The 18650-nt window shown below is 52.0% G+C and overlaps 1 protein-coding gene across 5 annotated transcripts; it reads right to left on the reverse strand.

The window, feature by feature from the left end:
• Window positions 1–2614: 2614 nt before the first annotated feature.
• LZTS3 (leucine zipper tumor suppressor family member 3) lies at window positions 2615–17674 on the reverse strand. Of its 5 annotated transcripts, none has more exons than XM_021005418.2 (5): window positions 17566–17653; window positions 9762–10043; window positions 6523–7011; window positions 5211–6119; window positions 2615–4946 (listed from the first exon to the last, which is right to left on the reverse strand). In XM_021005418.2, the coding sequence occupies exons 3-5, from the start codon at window positions 6991–6993 to the stop codon at window positions 4149–4151; spliced, it is 2178 nt and encodes a 725-aa protein (XP_020861077.1). In that variant the 5' UTR covers window positions 6994–7011; window positions 9762–10043; window positions 17566–17653; the 3' UTR covers window positions 2615–4148. The 5 variants fall into 5 exon arrangements, with proteins under 5 accessions (XP_020861077.1, XP_020861075.1, XP_020861078.1 ...); XM_021005416.2 differs by having other exon boundaries at window positions 9762–9862; window positions 17566–17651; XM_021005419.2 differs by lacking the exon at window positions 17566–17653 and adding an exon at window positions 10774–17381 and having other exon boundaries at window positions 9762–9862.
• Window positions 17675–18650: the final 976 nt, after the last annotated feature.

Here is an 18650-nt window from a genome sequence, read left to right on the forward strand (position 1 = left end):
CCCTTCTCAGCAATACAAGGATCTAAGACATCTCCAAAGGCCTCATGATGGAAAATGCTATCCACATCCAAAGAACTATGGAGTTTGAATGCAGATTGAAGTATACTATTTGCTATTTATTTTCTTCTGTTTTGTTTCCTCTTTCTGGTGGTTCATCCTATTGGTTCTAATTCTTACTTACATCACTAATGTGAAAATATGTTTAATGGGAATGTATATGTATAGACTATATCAGATTGTGTGCTGTCTTAGGGAGGGAGGTGGGGGGAGAAAAATTTAAAACTCAAAAGCTTATGGAAGTGATTATTGATAATTCAAAATAAAATTAATTTTTTAAAAAAAGAAAGGCTGGTGACTTTGCACAGCCCTCTGTCACTTAAATGCAATTCACTTGCAAGTCCCGGCATCACCTTCCAGAAGCCATAGCCCTCTTTGAGAATGAAGGACAAACCGCATTAACAATCCTCCCCAGCCCCCTGCCCCACCCCACCCCACCCCTTGCACTTTTGGCTAGTAGCCAAGATGTTGGCTAAACTAGGAAGTCACATAAGTCATATTTTTTTTTTGAACCTTCACAATCTTCTTCCTTTAAGGCTCAGCTCAGGGATCAATTCTTCCTTTAATTGACTTTCTCTCCTTTGAATTTCCCTTATGCTCTTCTCTGCCTCCAACATAACCTACCCTGTATTATTATGTATCTCCCTATGTATCTCATCAGGGGTGTGTTGGAGGAAGACAAGTGTTATATTATATTCCTATGTATCTCATCGGGGTGTAGAGGAGCCAGACTTTTGTTATATGTATCTTATTCGGGATATGTTGGAGGAAGCCAATTGTTGTATGTATCTCCCTATGTATCTTATCAGGAGTGTGAAGGGGCAAGCCAGGCAATTGTTAAATTTTTAGCTCAGCATTTATACCTCCAAAAATCAGGGCTTCATTGTTCTGTTATTTCGATTTAAGAAAGTGATAATAATGCAGATTAAACTTAAAAGTGTACAGTACGTACATGAGAGGTGGGAATCATGTTAAAATTCTACCAGCACCCCCTACTTATTCCTCTTTATAGTCTGCAAAGTTTTTGAAGTCAACTTCCTTTTTTAACAACTAGCACAGTGAAGGAAGTGATTCTTATTTGTTGAATTTGAAAATGACTATAATGCAGAATGTTCAGTCAGTGCCAAAGAGAAGTCCCAGCAAAGGCCTATGGGAATTTTGAAAAGGGAAATATTGCTTTGACCACAGAGCAGCAGAAACTGAACTGGGCCTAGAAGGAAACCTCTGTCATAAATGATAGGGGACAGGGAGTTCATTTCAGGTTTGGGGAGGAGGAGGTAGAGAGGTATGTATGTGTGTGTGTTAAAACCAAGGAGATAGAAATGGCATGACACGAACAGGGTAGGGAGAACAGTCCAATTGGCTAGAACATCCACTACCTGTAGCTAGAAGTAGCATGATGCAAGGGTCGAAAGAACCATAATATTAAGGCCATCAGAGATGGCCTCGAATGCCAGGGTCAGGAATGTATAATTGATTGAACCGGCAATAGGAAGCCTGGAGATTTGAGGTGTGAGATCATCATTAATAGCGTATTAAAAAAATAAAATAAATTTTTTAAAAATGTATTCGAAAGACACCACCAGCGCTTAGGGAGTGAAATGTGTTTAAAACTTGTGGAGGCAGAGCTTGCAGGAGTCAGACTGAGAAGCATCACAAAGTACAGGTTTTTACTTTCTTAGCAATGTGCTTTGAGGATCTCTCCTCTAGAAGAAAACAGAGGAAGTCACTTCCTCTTCTCAGAAGAGAAAAATCCCATCTCCCTTTGATGGAAAAAGTAGAGCCTGAAGCCCAAGAAGTAATGTCAGGATTGTTTTTCTGCCTATGGAAGTCAGAGGGCAATTAACCCTCCATTCCAAGTAGAAGAGATCTATTTTACAGATAAGAGAATTGAAGTAACTCTCCCAAAGTCTTAGAGGGATGGCAACAAAGCTGGAACTAGAAATCAGTCCAGGACTGCCACTGACAGGAAGGTTGGTTACAGTATTTGAGTCCAATTATAGACAGAAACCTATGTAGAAGCTTGGGCCTACCCTTCCCTGTTGGGACCTTCCACCAACATCCATGTTATGCTGAGCTATTGCCCCCAAATTGAATGGCGCTCAGTCAGACCAAGGCTGGGCCTCCATCCTTGCTTGTGAGAACCAGAGCAACACTCAGCAATTGTTTCCTCAATGAGTGGGCTCCAGCTGGGTCTGGATGGGTGGGACCCACTGGTACTAAGGAAGTCTGAAACAATACTTTGACTAGGGGAGGGGGGACCTGTGGCCTCAAAGCCACATGTGGCCCTTTGGGTCCTCAAGTGCAGCCCTTTGACTGAACCCAAACTTCACAGAACAAATCCCCTTAATACAAGGATTGTTCTGTAGAACTTGGACTCAAAGGGCCACACTTGAGCACCTAGAGGGCCCCATGTGACCTTGAGGCTGCAGGTTTCCCACCCCTAGACTAAGCCAATGTAGTAGGGCCAGCTGACTCCTGGACTTCGAACCTCATTCACCCTCCCTCTTAACAATCCAGCATGCCCCCAATAAAGACAGAGACCAGGGAAGGCCCCTTTAGAGGGGTTGGCCTTTCTTTTTTATTTCTTTGTGAAAACCCCAAAAGTCCTGCACAGTTGGATAAACAGATAGACAAGGGTTGTATTCTTTTAAGACCTGCTTCTTCTCAAAGGCTGAGGGTGCTGCTACCTTTGAAGGCTGTGCAGCCTTCCTCTGTCCCTCACCCCAGGGCTTAGCTTTCCCAGCCCACCCCTGATCTTTCCCTTGGCTCTTTTCCTAGGGGGCTAGCCTGTCCATCTGTACCCTTGAGGGTCAGTCTGGCTATCATGCATGCTCCTGGGGTGTCTCAAGGGTCCAAAGAATTAAATTTGGTTGTTCAAGAACAGTCCTAGTTGGGGTAGGGCAGTCAGGGCTTGGAGTTGTAGGGGCCCATTGATTTGGAGGGGTGGGATTGGGAGGGCACAAGATTTACCAGCTCCCCCCAGGTCAGCTCTGGGATGGGGGGAGATGACGATGCTGAACCTCCCTGTTATTGCTGGTGAATCCCAAGAAGGCCCCCACCTCTAGCCCCATCACAGGAAGGCCTGGTGTCTTTGTTATTTCCCTAAAATAACCCAAACCCTAAAGGTGTGGATGGTCAGAAATGCTTCAGAGATGCTTCAGAGATCAAGCTTCTTGCCCCAAGGATGGGGGTGGGGAGGTGGTTGGCTGGGGACAGTGTTCAGCCTTGGGGGTTTGGGAGGGGAGGAGGGAGAGATACTGGGGCAAGGACTGAGTGACTGAGATTGGGGAGGGGGGTGGAAGAGGTGTTGAGATGGCAAGACCCAGACAAACTGATAGACACTCAGCTCCCATCTCCATCCCCAAGGAAACTTCTAGGCTTTCAGCCACCAACCCTACTTCCTGCACCTCATCTACAACCCCACCCCTCAACCATTCTAGAGAAAAAAGTGCTGGAGTGGGTCCTTGCCTCTACCGAAGGATGCGTGTGGGGAGGGCCCTAGGGTCTTTGGTCGTGCCGAGCAGATAACCCCAATTAGAAAGTGCACGGAGGAGACGGGGTCGGGGGACTCGGCAAGGGCTAGGATAGGGAGATGTAGGGGAGACACTGGTCCAGGACTCTTTCTTAAAGTGTGCTTTGGGATCATCGGTAGTCAGGGCCAGCCCCCAGCTTCTCCAAGTCCCACTCCACCGGCTATCTACTTAAGATTCTACGTGCCTCTATCCCCACCCCACCATGGATCCTGAGCAGACTAGCCAGTGCCTTCTTCCTCCTCCTCCAGGCAGGAGCCTAGGATTGGAAGCCTAGGGTTTGGGAATGGAAAATCTTGGGGCTGACACAGCGTGGGTGTGGGTGGACAGGGGTATGGTCACCGGAGCTTCGTGAACCTCTTTGGTCTGGGGACTCTGGGGAAGGGGTGTGGAAGCTGGGGCTCCCCAGGGCCAGGGACTGGGGCCGCGGACCTAGATTTAGTACCAAAGGCCACCATGGGTCATTGGGGGTGGGGCCTTGGTCATCTTGTCCAAACTAGAAAAAAATGTCGAGCGAGTTCAGTGCCCATGGACCTGTCCGGGGAGGGCCGGTTGGGGTCAGATCTCAGTGGACTCGATGCGTTCCAGGCGGGACGGGGTCCAGGCCTTCTTCTCTTCCCCCGAGACACTGTGGGCCGCGGGCACGGGTCCAGGCAGGGGCATGGGTGCGGGCAGGGAGGCGCCCGCGGCCCCCAGCTCCCCGAGGCGCCGGGCCAGCTCCTGGTTGCGCTGGTACATCTCCACGTAGTTGAGCTGCAGCTGCTTCTGGTATTCGATGACCTTCTCCTTCTCCTCCAGCCACACGCGCCGCTCCTCGGCAAAGCCGGCTCCCTGCCGCTCCCGGGCTCGCCGCTCGGCCGCCAGCTCTGCCTGCAGGCGGCCCACCTCCCGCCGCAGGGCTCGGGCTCCGGCCGTGTCTGCCCCGTCGCCCTCCCCGTCCTGGGGGGGGCCCGAGGACGAGGAGGAGGAGGAGGATGCCGCTGCCTGTCTGCGCATTTTGGCCTCGTCGCTCTCGCAGAGCTCTGCGGGCTCCCCGGAGGTGGTGGCGGCTGCAGTCCCGTCGGCGGCTGCAGCCTCCCCTGCCCGAGGCTCGCTGGGGCCTACGCGGTCCCGCAGGCGCAACCCCGGGCCCAGCTCCGTCTCGCCCTCCCGCAGCTGCAGCTCCAGGCTGGGCTGCTTGGCGCCCAGCGAGTCCCGCAGGGTCAGCAGCTGCTCCTCCTTCTGGCGCAAGGAGGCCCGGCCCTCCCGCAGCTGCGAGCGCAGCCCCACGATCTCGCTCAGCTTCTGGCTCACGTCCGCCTGGGACTCCTTCAGCTGCTGTTTCAGGAGTGAGATCTCACCCGCTTTCTGGCACACCTGGGGGCGAGTGTGGTGACTCCTACATCAACCCCAGCAGCACCCCTACGCGAGACCCTCCCCAGCCTCCAAACTCAGTCCCAAACCACACCCACGCCCATGGGATCCCAAAGGTCATTCTTCTCCTGCCTCTCTGGCCCCCTCTAGTGAGAAGACAGGGCTGCGATGCGGGTACTCGGAGAGTCACCTGCCAGGCTTGTGGATTTTGGGGGTTTTTTTATCTGCAAGCCTAGCTTACCCCTCAACCCCACGCAGCTCCCTCACCTCCCACTTGGTCTCCTCCATACGGGGCAGGAAGTCAGCCTGCTCCTTCTGGCAGGCAGCCACCTTTTCCTGGAGTTCATCTCGCTGCCTAGCGAGCCTGGCTGCATCTTCCTGAAGCTGCTTCTTGTCCTGCTGGAGTCGCAGCACCTGCATTTGCAGGCCCTGCTGGGCACGCTGGGCACGGCGGGTCACCTGCTGCAGCTTCCCCGCACAGTTCTGCCTCAGCTCCTCCATCTCTCGCTCCCACACCTTCTGCCGCTCCTCAAACACCTGGGCAATGGCCGCTTCGCTCTGCTCCAGGCTTCTCCGAAGCCCTGCCACCTCCTGCTCCTTTTCCCACAGGCGCTCCTCCAGCTCCTGGATCACTGCATCCGGTGAAGGGGGAGAGGCCGGGAAAGAGCCCAGGCCCCCACCAACCCCTCCCACGCCACTGGTGCCACCGCCCTCCCCAGATCCCAAGGGGTTCAGCCTACCAAAGGAGGGTGTGCTCTTGCTGGAAGCCCTCCCGCTGTCTGAAGAGGAAAGGTCATGATAGCCAGGGCCCCCACTGTTGGGGCCACCCCCACCCCCATAGCTGGCTGTGCCAATGCGGTTGATGTGACTGGTGGAGGCACTCAGGGGTGCTAGGTGCTGGCTGTAGCCTGAGCTGTAGGTAGGCAGACTGGTCAGTGAGTTGCGGCCTGAGTCGGAGAGTCCTCCACCCCCACTGCTGCCTCCACCACCCCCACTGTTGCTGCCTGCTGGGGTCATAGTCCGTGCCTTGTCCAGCCCACCACCCTTCAGGCCCCCGGGGCCTTTTCGCCCGTCTGAAGCCCCATTGCTTTGGGGTGGACACAGGTTTTGCATTGAATGGAAGTTCTTGGGCACAACTGGCTTGAAGGCTGATGGTCTCACCAGAGGCTCTGTGCACTGCAAAAGAAGACAGTCTCAGGATGTGGCCTCCACTCCCAGTACACTGGAAGCAGCAATCAGGGCTGAGGCTGTTTTACATGCACTAGAGGGAGGGGCCCTTCTGCTCACTGTGTACAGGAGAAGATGGGGACGGGAATTCAAGACAGTGTGCCCTGAGCTGCTTATGCACTAGGAAAAACTGACAGGGTTTCAAGCTGGGATCCCTTGCTCCTTGCATGCTAGGGGAGGCAGGTATCCAGGGGGTTGGGCCCTCCACCCGCGTGCCTCCCTATTGATAGCCCCTTCAGATGAGGACTCTCCTAGATTTCCCCACACTGACCACTCAGGAATGAGAGTGGGGACCCCCAGGCTTGAGAGTTCCTCCTCTGGTGGGGGTCTAAAGATAGCACACAGGGCTGACCTGGTCCAGCTTGCCAGAGGTGGGCAGGATCTTCGGTGGGTGGCTGGGCTCCCGGTACTGGGGTGGGGCCTTGTCACTGCTGCTGCTGACCATGTTGCCACAGACATCCGTCCGGTCTCCACTGACACCACCACTGGCCCCGGCACGCAGATCCCCATTGAGGTACAGGGAGTTGGCCAGGGCTTTGTCCTCGGAGGGGTATCTGGCTGGGAGGTCCCCACTGCCAGACCCTGGCCCACTGCCCCTTGGCCCAGGGTAGCCCCCTCGGCCACCCCCACCTGAGCCCCCACCCGTCCGTGTGCCCACGCTCTTCATGGCAAATTCCTGGGCGTGGGCCACACCGCTGCCCACACTGCCCATGGCCACCAGGCGAGGGGCTGCGGGGCGGGGCTCAGGTGGCCGAGGGGCAAAGGCCAGGAGGGGGTCGCGGCCAGGGTCAGCACACACGGACAGGGTTTCCAGTTTCGCCATGGCTGAGTGAGCGGGGCACTGCAGACAAGGGGGCTGGTCAGCCAGGAGACATTCTTCCCTCTGGTCCCAGCCTCCACAGCCCCAGAATGGTCCTTCACTCATTCATTCATTCATTCAACTAACATCTATTAAATGTCTACTATATATGTGTAAGAGGCTGCTAAGCATAGAAGATAGAGAGCTGACCAGTGAGACCTGCGTTCATCCTTCTTCTGACACATATTAGCTGTGAGACCCCAAACAAACCCCTTAACCTCTCTGTGCTTTAGGCAACTCTCTAAAACAGAGAAGGCACCACTCTGCATCAGTAGATGGAATTTCCTCTCCTAAGCATTCCTTATACCAGGGGTAGGGAACCTCCAGCCTCAAGGCAATATGTGGCCCTCTAAGGTCCTGGGTGTGGCCAAGTTTTACAGAATAAATCCTTTTATGAAGGGGATTTGTTCTGTGAAGTTTGGATTCAGTCAAAGGGCTGCACTTGAGGACCTAGAGAGCCACATGTGGCCTTGAGGCCTCAGGTCCCCCCCTATACCAAGGTCCAGTCCCTATGGGTAGTCCCTTTGTAGAGAGCCTAGTGATGGCTACTGTAGGGGATACAAATTTGGATGAAACGTATTCCTTGCCCTCAGAAAGTCTGGGAGGGAATAAGAGAACTATGTAGATAGCTCTAACATAATTATGTATGCATGACAAAAAGGATGGCTTTGTGAATTTAGGAGGCAAACTGGATTTCAGGTCAGATTATCCTCAGTTCTGGGCAATGGGCTAACTTGAGTTTTCTTCCATAGTATGATGCAAGAAATGCAGTTACACATTTAGAGTCAGAAACCATGGGACTGAACGACAGCTCTTCTCGCTATCTGTGTGACCTTGAGTGAATCCCTGCCTTCTCAGGACCTCAGTTTCCTACCTGTAAAATGACTAGGGTCCTTCCAGCTCCAAATACAAAAATCCTAGGTGCTATTAGAATCACTGGCATATACTGCCCCCTGTGGGCAAGGCAGGGCAGTTGATTCTAGGAGCTGGTGATTACAGAACAGGGTTATTCTAGTAGCCAAACCTAAAATTAGCTGGGGGCCCTGGGCTCCGAAGTGGGCACCAGGAGGATGCAGAGCTGTGGGGAGGGAGAAAGAATCAAGAGGGTAAACTAGGACTAGGACTCTTGAGTTACAGAAGAAATTAGGAGGCTCAGGTCCTACCTAGGTAACCTGGAAAAAAGCACAGGACTGGGTTCTGACACCTGGTGCAAGTCATTTCATTTCTGAGCCTCAACTGCCTCATCTGTAAAACAGGGATAACATGCTGCCTCCTCAAAAAAAATTGCTTTGGGTTTTGTAAACTTTCAAGTACAAAAGGAAGGAGGGTAGTTATTTTTATTTTTTATATGTATATTTAATTTCCTGTAATCCCATTCTAGAGAGTTTTCTTGTGTGACCTCTTTCCCTTGTGAATAAACTCTGAAATCCACTTTCATTCTTATGATCCGGAGTATGTGGAGATGGAGGGAGGGGAGAACAGAAAGGAAGGAGGAGGAAATGGCAGAACTGGGGTCCAGGGATAGTGGCAGGCAGAGCCAAAGAAGGGAGGTCATTACAGATGGGGTATGATAGGCCTCTGGATCCAGGGAGATAGGCAAGCTGAGGGCCATGGGAGGTCAAGGGTTAAGGATTTGAGCTAGGGCTTAGAAATTAAAAAAGAACGGGACTAGTAAAGGAGAAGTAAGGCAGTATTACTAAATTACTAAGGCAGTAATTAAATAATCCTCAGCACCAGTCTGGAAGTGGAGTTGGTGTCCCAGAGATTAAGCAGGTTCTTTTACAGTAATAATAACAACAACTCTATAGTATTTTGGCATTTTCCCTCCAAAGAACTTTCCTCCCAATAATCCTGTAAGAGAGGTACTGTAAGTTTTATCATCTCCATTCTACAGATGAGGAAACTGAGGCCCAGAGAGATTATGTGGTTTGTTCGTGGTCACACAGTTTATATACCAGAGTCAGAGTTCAAATAGAAGTCCTGCAGCTCCAAGTGCAACACTCTTTCTATGATACAGCATATGCATCCCAGGAACCCCCCACCCCACACACACCCTATCCACCCACCCCCCAAAAAAAGACTGGGAGGGCCCAAAGAGGAAGGCCCTATTTATTTCTTTACATTTATTTATAAAGGGCGAGGGGACAACAGGGAAGGCTTCCTCAGCCATCTGGCTTAAGCAGGAGAGGGCAGAAAGTGGTCCAGTTGAGCTGGACCATAGAGAAGATGTGGGATGGCTGAGGAAGGATGGAATGGGGTTAGGCATCAGGACAGGAAAGGAAAGGACAGAAATGTAGCTTGGCAGCAGGTCGGGGAAGGTTTTGAGGACCAGGCAGAGAAGTCTGAACTTTCCTCAGTAGGTACTAAAGAAGACCACTGCAGATTTTTACCCATTTGTGCCTAATTTCAACATTTCAAGGCCCTGGGAGTTGATCCATGTGTGGGCAACACACAGCAGCAACTTCTCTATGCCTTCCTTGGTCTTACTGGGTGGTTGGGCCGGTGGGATGATGAGCCTCTCCAAACTTAGCTAGGCTCCTCTTGGCTAACAGATGTACTGTCTCTCTTGGGGCCCTTCCCTAAAAAGCTTCCCAGGCTGCTAGGGTCTGTTGGGTTTGTGTCCAGAAGGGATATCATGTCATAGTGGACCAATGGGAGAACTGAACTCAGAGTCTGAAACCTGCCTCTGACACTTACTAGCTGTGTGACCCTGGGTAAGATGTTGAACCTACCTAGAGTGTGGTTTTTTTCATCTGGGGTTGATGGCCTCTCGGTTTTCTTCCAGCTCTCATTCTATGACTCCATAATTGCTCATCGATATGACCTTGAGAACCTTGGGGAGGCAGCAGGATACAATAGAAAGAGAGCTGGATTCAGAGACTGGACTTGGAGGAGGCCATTGCCAAAGTGCAGAGTGGGTGGTGATGGGGCCCACAGGGGAAGCCGAGGTGGAGGGCCATGAGACCCTGGGGAGGTGGAGGGACGGGGCTCGGCAACCAAGTGGACAGGAGAGCCTAGGGAAGAGGAAAGTGAAAGGTAACCCTCCAACTGTGAACAGGGGAAACTTCGGAGAAGTGGTCTCTGGATTTCTCTTCCTCCTCAGCTTTAAATCCCAGCTAAAATCCTGCCTTCTGCCGGAAGCCTTTTCCGATCCTCTTTGATGCTGGTGGCTCCCTCTGGATCACCTACAATTTCTCTTGTATCTAGTTTATTTTATTTGCTCATAGTTGTTTGAATGCTCTTTTTCCATTAGAATGTGAGCTCCTTGAAACCTTTCACCATTCGTAATATGTCCAGTGCATGGCATATAGTGAGACTCTTGATAAATACTTGACATGACTGACAGAATAAAGTCAGGAGATGAAGCTGGAGGGGGATGTGACTAAGAGGTCAAAGGCAGAGGCAGAATAACAATAACCCATCTATACAACGCTGGGGAGTTTAAAGACTGCTTTCCTCACAATGCCCCCATAAGAGTAAGTATTACTCCCATTTTACAGGTGAGGAAACCAAGGCTCAAAACGCTGATCAGTCATATGACCCAGGGTCATAGAGTTGGAAATGCACTGGAGCTCAGACATGAACTCATGTCTGTCTTGGCTACAAGTCCTGTACTCTTTTAAGTCTCAATGGCAAGCATCTGTGCAGAGGTGGCAATTAAAGACACGGGAGTGAAACGAACTTGCCAAAGGAGAGAGCAGAGGGAAAAGAGGGCCAACTCCCAGCCCCTGGGCTCCCACTGACCCCACATCGAGGATGTCTAGGCTTGGAGAGGGCCTCTGATCACTCCTGGGGAGACTCTGGTAGCAGAAACCTGCCCTTCAGGGCTGTTTCTCCTCCTCTGGCCTCAGCCACTGGGCCTACAGATGAGGGGCTCTAACAACCTTGACCCTGAAGAAGTCCCTTCCTCTTCTCTGAGCTGGAGTCTTTCCCTTTGTAAAAAGAGGAGATTGAACTTGAATGCCTACTCTAACAGTCAGTGAAACTTATGCCTGGCCCCAGGGGTCCCTCTATCCCAGACTCCTGTTTCCTCCTCCCTTCCTGTAACACAGACTTCCAGGGCCATGTGGGGTCAAGGGCTCTGACATTTCCACTCCTTTGCCTGACACAAAAGGTTCAGCAGCCAGTACTAACACTCACCTGGGGGGTGAGAAGGAGGAGGGGGAGGAAATGGAAGGGACATTCTCAAACCTCCTCCATTTATCATTAACCTCACCACCTGCCCCAAATCCCCCTCCCAACCCCTACACTGGAATGCGGAAATGGGGAGGAGGAGGGGCATGCGTGTTTGTGCACTCACTCCTGGGCACCTTTACAGGTGTGCGCATGTAGGGAAGGGGGAAAAAGCAGAGACAAGGGAGGAACTGAAGGCTTAGGCTTTCATTATACTCCCCTCCCCCAAAGCAGTTAAATCTGGGGAGGTGCTAGAAAGAAACCCAAATGTCCCAACCCACAGGGACCTAATCCTATTAGCTAGGAGCCCCCTGGCCTGAGGGTGACTCACCCAGAGGGCTTAGGGATGGTGGTGCTGCCGTTCTCTGCTAGCTGGGTCCCTTGCCCCACCCCTCGAGCTTCTACCTCCCACTGGCAAAAGGAGGGGCCTGGCCTTTAACCCTGTCCCCGCTGAAGTCCAACCAGCAGTGTGTGAGTGAATAGGGGCAAGGGGGCAGGTCAGATGGGAACAAGGGGTTCATAGAACAGACCGAAAAAGGTCCTGGGGTGGGGGTAAGGCAGGAGAGCTTCCTGAAGCATAGAAAGTGAAGGAGGGGTTTCAGAGGCGGGAACAGGTGAGTAGGCCTGAGACTCTCCTTGGCCCTAGGCCTGAGAAATGAACCTGAAACTATACACTCCTAGGTTTGCACCTGGGGCACCACTCCTCCAGAATTCCCTCCTGGATGTGTGTGTCTGCACAAAGGGTGGGGAGTAAGTATCTCTTAAGAAGCATCACCTACTCTGATCACTGCCAGGGGACTGTGTCCCCAGAGAGGGAAGCAGCCAGCCTGGCCCTCCAAGAAGGCGGGCAATGCCTTAGGGCACAAATGCTCCAGAAAGTGTGAGACCTTTACATACTCCACCCCCACCTCCACCCCCACACACACATACTTGCCCACTCACTCACTTGAGCTCCCTCAAAACCTAGCTCGGGAGTCCTCACCTCTGGGAGGCCTTCCCTCTTCAAAGTCCCAGCTGTTTTCTGTAAATACAGCCTCCTCCATTGGGTATTACCCTATTGCCACTTGGCCTTCCTCAACACACTCTATCCAAGACAGGTGTCTGTGTATGGGGAGGGGATGGCTCATGTTACTTCTTTTGGGGATTTCCGGGTTGAACCCTGGTGGGGGGTAGGAATGGACCCTGCCCCTTTGTCCCCAAACAGCTAAGACGGGTGGTGTCAGATGACCCTTTCCACCCCACTCCAAATGACTGAGCCAAGTCAACAGGGCCTATTAGGGAGAGGGATTGGGGCAAGGATGGATTCCTTCCTGGTACACTGGCCCAGGCCTGATCCCCTAGACTTTCACCTTTGCTGATTGCAGTACCAGCCTTTGGAATTTCTTCAGCCCTTCCTTCCTCCCAATAATGTTCCAGCTGTATTACAGGGGGTGGACCCCACCCCTGAATCCAGGTGGCTAACAGTCGCCAAAGGTCCCCATCTCTACTCACAGAATCAAGAAAGCAAGGGACCTAAAAGGCCATCCAGTCCAGGGGGTCTTAACCTTGTTTTTGTACCATGGACCCCTTTAGCAGTCTGGTGAAGCCTATACCTATCTTCTGGGAATAATGTCTTTAAATTCATCAGCATATACAGGATGACAAAATACACAGAATTAGAAAGGAAACCAATTAGATTGAAATACAGTTATCAAATTTTTTTTTTAAAAAAAAAGTTCACAGACTCCAGGTTAAGAGCCTCTGATTTAGTCCAACCTTCTCATTTTATAGAAGGAAACTGGGGCCCAGAGAAGAGGAGGGACATACAAGGTCATACAGATAATAAGTAGCATAGCCAGAATTTGAAACCAGTTCTTCTGACTTTAAACATCTATTCTGCCACTCTGTCTTCTCCTTAGATAATATAAGATGCCATACTGTCCCCTTGGTCACTCACTCCGAGGCCTGCAGGAAGCTAGACTCACTGAATAATCTTTTCCTTGTGCTATTGATTTTTTGAACTGAAGTGCAGAACTTTGCATTTCTATCTATTACATTTCATCTTCAGTCAAAACAAATGTACACACACTAAAAAAAGGGAAAGCCAGACTTGGAAGGGGACATGGAACAAACCTACTTGTTATTCTTTGGTAAGATGTGGCATGGTGCAGATAGCAAGTGGGCTTGGCTGTAGGAAGACCAGGGTTCACATCCCACTTCTGAGTCTATAAATTATAGATGGGCTTTCTGTAATTCATTTAGTTCCATCTCAGAACCGCTTGCTGGCAGAGGGAGTTGTTCAACTTTGTTGATGTTTATTATGTCAAAAATGATCATCTGTTAAAATCTCACCTTATTAGGTTCTGCTCATCACTGTGGCCTGCTAAGATCTTTTTGCATGCTGACTACGTTGTCTAACAAGTTAGCTACCACTCCCAGCTTTGTGGCATCTGAAAGTCTGATAGGTATGCCAGAGATGCTTTCACCATCCAAATAACTGATAAAAATGTTACAGATCCTTGGAGCCTTCACCAGAGCTCTTCCTTTAATCTGACCACAATTCCTAGCCTCGCCCTACCTCCAAGGGCGGTAGATTGTTAAGGTTTCAATGCTCCCCATTTTCTTCCTTCCCATCCTCTGTGGACAGCTTATGTCAGATAGAATCAGGGGACTGGGATATATTCTTTTTAAGGTCCTTTCCAGGATTTCTAAAATCTTGTGATCATCTTAGGTGCAAGTGATGCACAGCATCTGGCCACAGCACTGGGACGAGGTGCTTTCTGGCTTCGCTCATGAGACTAGTTTTCAGCTTGTGGTCAACCCTGACCCCCAGATTCATTTCTGCCACGTTCGAGATTTGTGCCTTGTCCATTTCCATTCCAGATTCCCCACCTCCAGGCTCCTTGCCCCTCATGCCCATCCCCAACCAATCTTGCACACAGATTTATCTTCCTAATGCACAAAACTTTCTGTAACATTCCCCAGCACACAAATCTTCAGTGGCTCCCTATATGCCCAGGGGATAAATTCCATAGTCCTTAGTCTGACATGCAAGACCCTACCTCATGTGATCCCCAATTACCTTCCCAGTCTTATCTGGGAGAGGGAGGCAGAAGGATATCACGGAAAAAAGACTGAATGTCAGTTTGGATCTGGTCCTGCTACTTACTACTTACATGACCAAGTCATTGCCCGCTAGGAGGCAAGAGTCTCTTCATTTGTTTGGAAAAAACCCAGGCTAAATCCTATGGTCTTAGAGTTTCACACTGCTCTAGCCATGTCTTCTCTGCTTCCACTGGGCCAGACTCCCTGTGCTCCAAACATTCCAGGATAATGCCAATGCTGAGGGCAGGAGTCTGGCTTCTATCATATGTGCCCTCTCTTCTCTTTCTCCTCCCCCAGTACATAGCAGGTATTTGTAAACACTTATTGTCAGCTCAAGTCCTACCTTGAAGCTTTGCCTAACTACATCTGTAGGATGTCAGCATTAGGAGAGAATTTAGCAATCACCTTTTATGGATGGAGAAACTGAGGCATGGAGCCCCACAGGCCTCCCACCAGCCCAGAACTGCCTTCAGCAGCCCCACCCAACTCACCCACTTCTGAACTCCCTCAGCCCTGAATTCCGCTGGCACACCTGTAGGACATGGGGCATTCTCTTCTCAGTCTCAGGGAGAGTCTGAGCCTTCTCTCCAGACTTGGGGAGCTTCCTCAGTTACTACAGCTTGCCCTACATGCCCCTCTCAGGCCAATTCTTCAGTTCAATTCAAACGTATCAAGCTCTTGGACTGTGCTAATCACTGGAGAGTTAATGATAGGAAGGGAAAAGAGGGGGCTAGGCATACAATGGAACTCTGAGGCTGCTGGGTGATGTAGTGAACAGAGAACCAAACTTGGGAAGTCCAGAGTTCAAGCATTCACTAATTGTGTGACCCTGGGAAAGTCACTTAATCTCTCTCAGCTTCAGTTTCCCCATCTGTAAAATGGGGATAATTACAGCACCTACCTTCCAGGGTTATAGTGAGGATTAAATGAGATAGCCTATATACAGTGCCAAGCAAACCTTACTGTGCTACATAAAAGCTAACTATTAATTCTTATTGGGAACTGGGGCAAGAAGGTCCTAAGTTGAGACCTTTCTCCCACACACATACTTTCTCCTCCCTTTAATTCCTCCCCACCCTTTTCAGATTCCTTCTGTCCCAACTTCCCCTATCAGACTTTAAGCTCAGGGAGGGGAGGGACTCTTTCTTTTTCTTATTTATATCCTCAGGGCTTAGCACTTGAGAGAGATACACAGTAGGAGCTCAATAAAGGCTTACAATTAACTATTTCTCAGTCTTAAGAAGGTGGATTGCCAGATGCCCCGGAGGGCAGCACCCTCACAAGCACCACTTGGACCCTGGCAGGACAAAGAACAGGCTCAACCATCTGGCAGCCTGGGAAATCTGTCTCTTTTCTGGACATCAGTTTCCCCATTTTCACAATAACGGGCTTAACTTGGCTGACCTCTACAGTCATTTGCAGCTTAAAGGGGTCTTGTGACTACAACACCTGCTCCCCTCAGATATCATAGATGGCTCCCTTGGACACTGGGAATGGTGTGTTCATTATCTAGACCACTAGCTCCAGACCTGGTGCAACCCACAGAGTGTAGGGCAAAGAATCCCACCCTACCCTGACTCTCTCCCTCTCTCTTCAGACTATCAGAATAATCTTTCTCATGCACAGAACTAGTCACAACAAACACAGTAGGTGATCATGGTCATGAGGATCATAGATTTAAAGTTGAAAGGGCCCTCAGAAGCCTCTAGTTCAATCCCCTCATTTTACAAATGAAGAAACTGAGGCCCCAAGGTGAAGACTTATTCACGATCACAAAAGTGGCAGAGCCAAGATCCGAAGCTAGGTTCTCTGACTCCTGATCCAGTCCTCTTTCCCCTGTACTTCTCTCCTTGATTCATTCTCTCTCTCTCATCACAGCTGCCTCCCATTGTCATTCAAAAGCCTCCAGTAGCTTCCTGTGGCCCACCTAGTGAAGTTACAATGCCTGTGTCCAGAGTTCAAGGACCTCCACATTCTGCTCCCCACTGGCCTCTCCAGTCTCATTTTGTACTTTTCCCCATGTTCTCCAGTCAAACTGGCCTCTTCTCTGCCCCCCACGGTGACTCTCAGTCTCCCTGTGACCATTCCCTTACATGCCTGTGGCTCTGCTCCCAATGTTCTGTACACCCTAGCTGCTTTCTACCCTTCGAGGTGCATCTTCTTCACCAAGCCTTCCCTGATCCTCCCTTCCCTCCCACCTTAGCAATGACTGTCCATCTCAGCCTCTCCGTAACTATGTAACCCAGGAGAAGAGTTATTCCCCTACTAGTCAGCAAGGTCCTTGGGGCCATACGCCCTTTGCCATCTACACTCTGCATCTCCCCATGCTTACCACAGGCCTGGGTACACATTCTGCACTTAACAGATGCTTATTGAATGAATGAACACGGACAGCAGTAGCTGCTCCACTACCAACTCTCCTCCCCCACTCCTGTGCCCTACCATCCAGGGTCCCCAGAGGGAAGGCAGGATGTGAATGCTTACAAGGTGGCCAAGCTGACCACTCGGGTTAGTCTGAGGAGGAGAACAGGCTTGGGAGTCAGATACTGTGGAAGGGGAGGGGACTGAAGGGCAAGGAGGGAAAGGAGAGAGCACAGGTGGATTAAGAGGAGGGGGATGTCCAAGAAGTCAAGGGACACTGGCCTTGATCCTTACCTGGGTGGTGGCAGTAGTTGGGACAGGCTGAAAGGGGAGCTCAGGATTTTGCAAAATTTGGCCTAAAGTGTAATGGTGGGCTAGTCCTTCTAAGTCCTGTCTTCCTGCTGTTCTCCTTCCCCTACCCCCAAATCTGGTAGCATCTGGCTGGATGCCCGAGGGCTTAGAGGGCACCCTCCCACACACATGACCAGGGAATGGGTGACCCAGGTGTCCGGCTCTATTCCCGGTCCTATCTCCCCCCCCAACCCCTGACTGTGGGGCGTCCTCAGGCTGGGGATGAAGAAGACACAGGAACCCAGGTGTCCGAGGTAGAAAGGGGAAGGGAGGAAGGCGGGGGATCCCGCCTCAGGGGTTCCCCCGACGCCATCCCTGAGCACAGTGGGTAACCACGGAACCCCTGGACCCCATACCCCAACCTGGGGGCAGTGACGTCATCCCGGCCGCGCCCCTCCGCGCATGACGTCATCGCATGCCCCGCTCCCCTCCGAAACCCCGTCCCCATGCCAGGGCACGCGTGGGGGCAGTGCCCCTGCCCCCTGCCCGGAGTGGGCACTCCTGCACGTAGGGCCAGAGGGCCGAAGCCACCCGCGGGCCCCCACCTCCCTCGCCGCGCTCACTCACTGTCTCTGTCCGCAGGGCCGGGGTCTCTGCGCCTCCGCCTCCCGCTGGTGCTGCTGCAGCCGAAGCCCGAGAGCTGGAGGGCGGGCGGGCGGGCGGGCGCTGGGCGCGGGGAGCGGCCCGCGGGCTCCGGCGCCCCCGCCCCTCCGCTCCCCGCTCGGCTCCGGCTCCGCTCCTGCGGCAAACGCCAGCCCCCCCGAAACCACGCCCCCTCCCGCCCAGGCCACACCTCTCCAGGCCCGCCAATCGCACGGCCCGGGGCGGGGCCAGTGCAGACCCCGCCCCCCGTTGGGCCCGCGTCCTGGTCTCCCCCCACCCCTCCGCAACCGAGCCGCAGCTGTCCGTCTGTCCACCTAGCTAATCCTCCCTACTCCTACCCGACCTAGACCTGGAAGGGGGTGTCTCTCAGCCCCCGCTGACTTGGGCTTAGCCCCCCTCTCCCAGCCTCAGTTTCTCCAGATGTTCCCTTCCCGCTTCAAATCCTCTGATCCGCCCGGGGCTGAGCTGTTCCTTCTCGAACGAGATCAGGGCTCCCACTGGCACCTCCTCCTGCCCCGAGCCCGAGAGCAACAGAGGCCACCGGGAGTCCTCGCGAGCAGGGTCTCTTTTCCGCGAGGACCAGAGAAAAAAAGATCACAAGAGGAACTTCCCAACCGACTAGAGTTGGACCCAGGAAAAGCGGCCGGGAGCAAAGCAGAGTTAGGGGACATTCAAGGTCAGAGGACAGAGACCCCATCTCTGCAGGGTGAACCTGAAGCAGTGGCCACCTGCCTCCAAATACTCCTCCATCTGGTCCTGGGCTACGGAAGCCCAAGTCCCAAGGCTGAGAAGAAAGAAACGTCTAAGCCCGTAACCTCCCCCACCTCTCCAGGCCAGTCTTTCTCCTCCCATATTACTCCAGGGTCCACCCGGCCCAAAGCCTCTACTTCAGTTCTCTGCCTCCATGGAGATGCGAGACTGAACCGGAGGTGGGAGTCGGGGTGACCACTGCGAGTGGGGCTGAGACAGACCCAGAAAGCATTTCCCTGATTCCTACCAAATCAGTGACTCCTTCCCCATCCCCCCCACCCCTCCCACACACACTAACC

Source organism: Phascolarctos cinereus, unplaced genomic scaffold (genome assembly GCF_003287225.1).
Source record: "Phascolarctos cinereus isolate Bilbo 61053 unplaced genomic scaffold, phaCin_HiC Scaffold_9;HRSCAF=440, whole genome shotgun sequence".
Lineage (NCBI taxonomy): Eukaryota > Metazoa > Chordata > Mammalia > Diprotodontia > Phascolarctidae > Phascolarctos > Phascolarctos cinereus.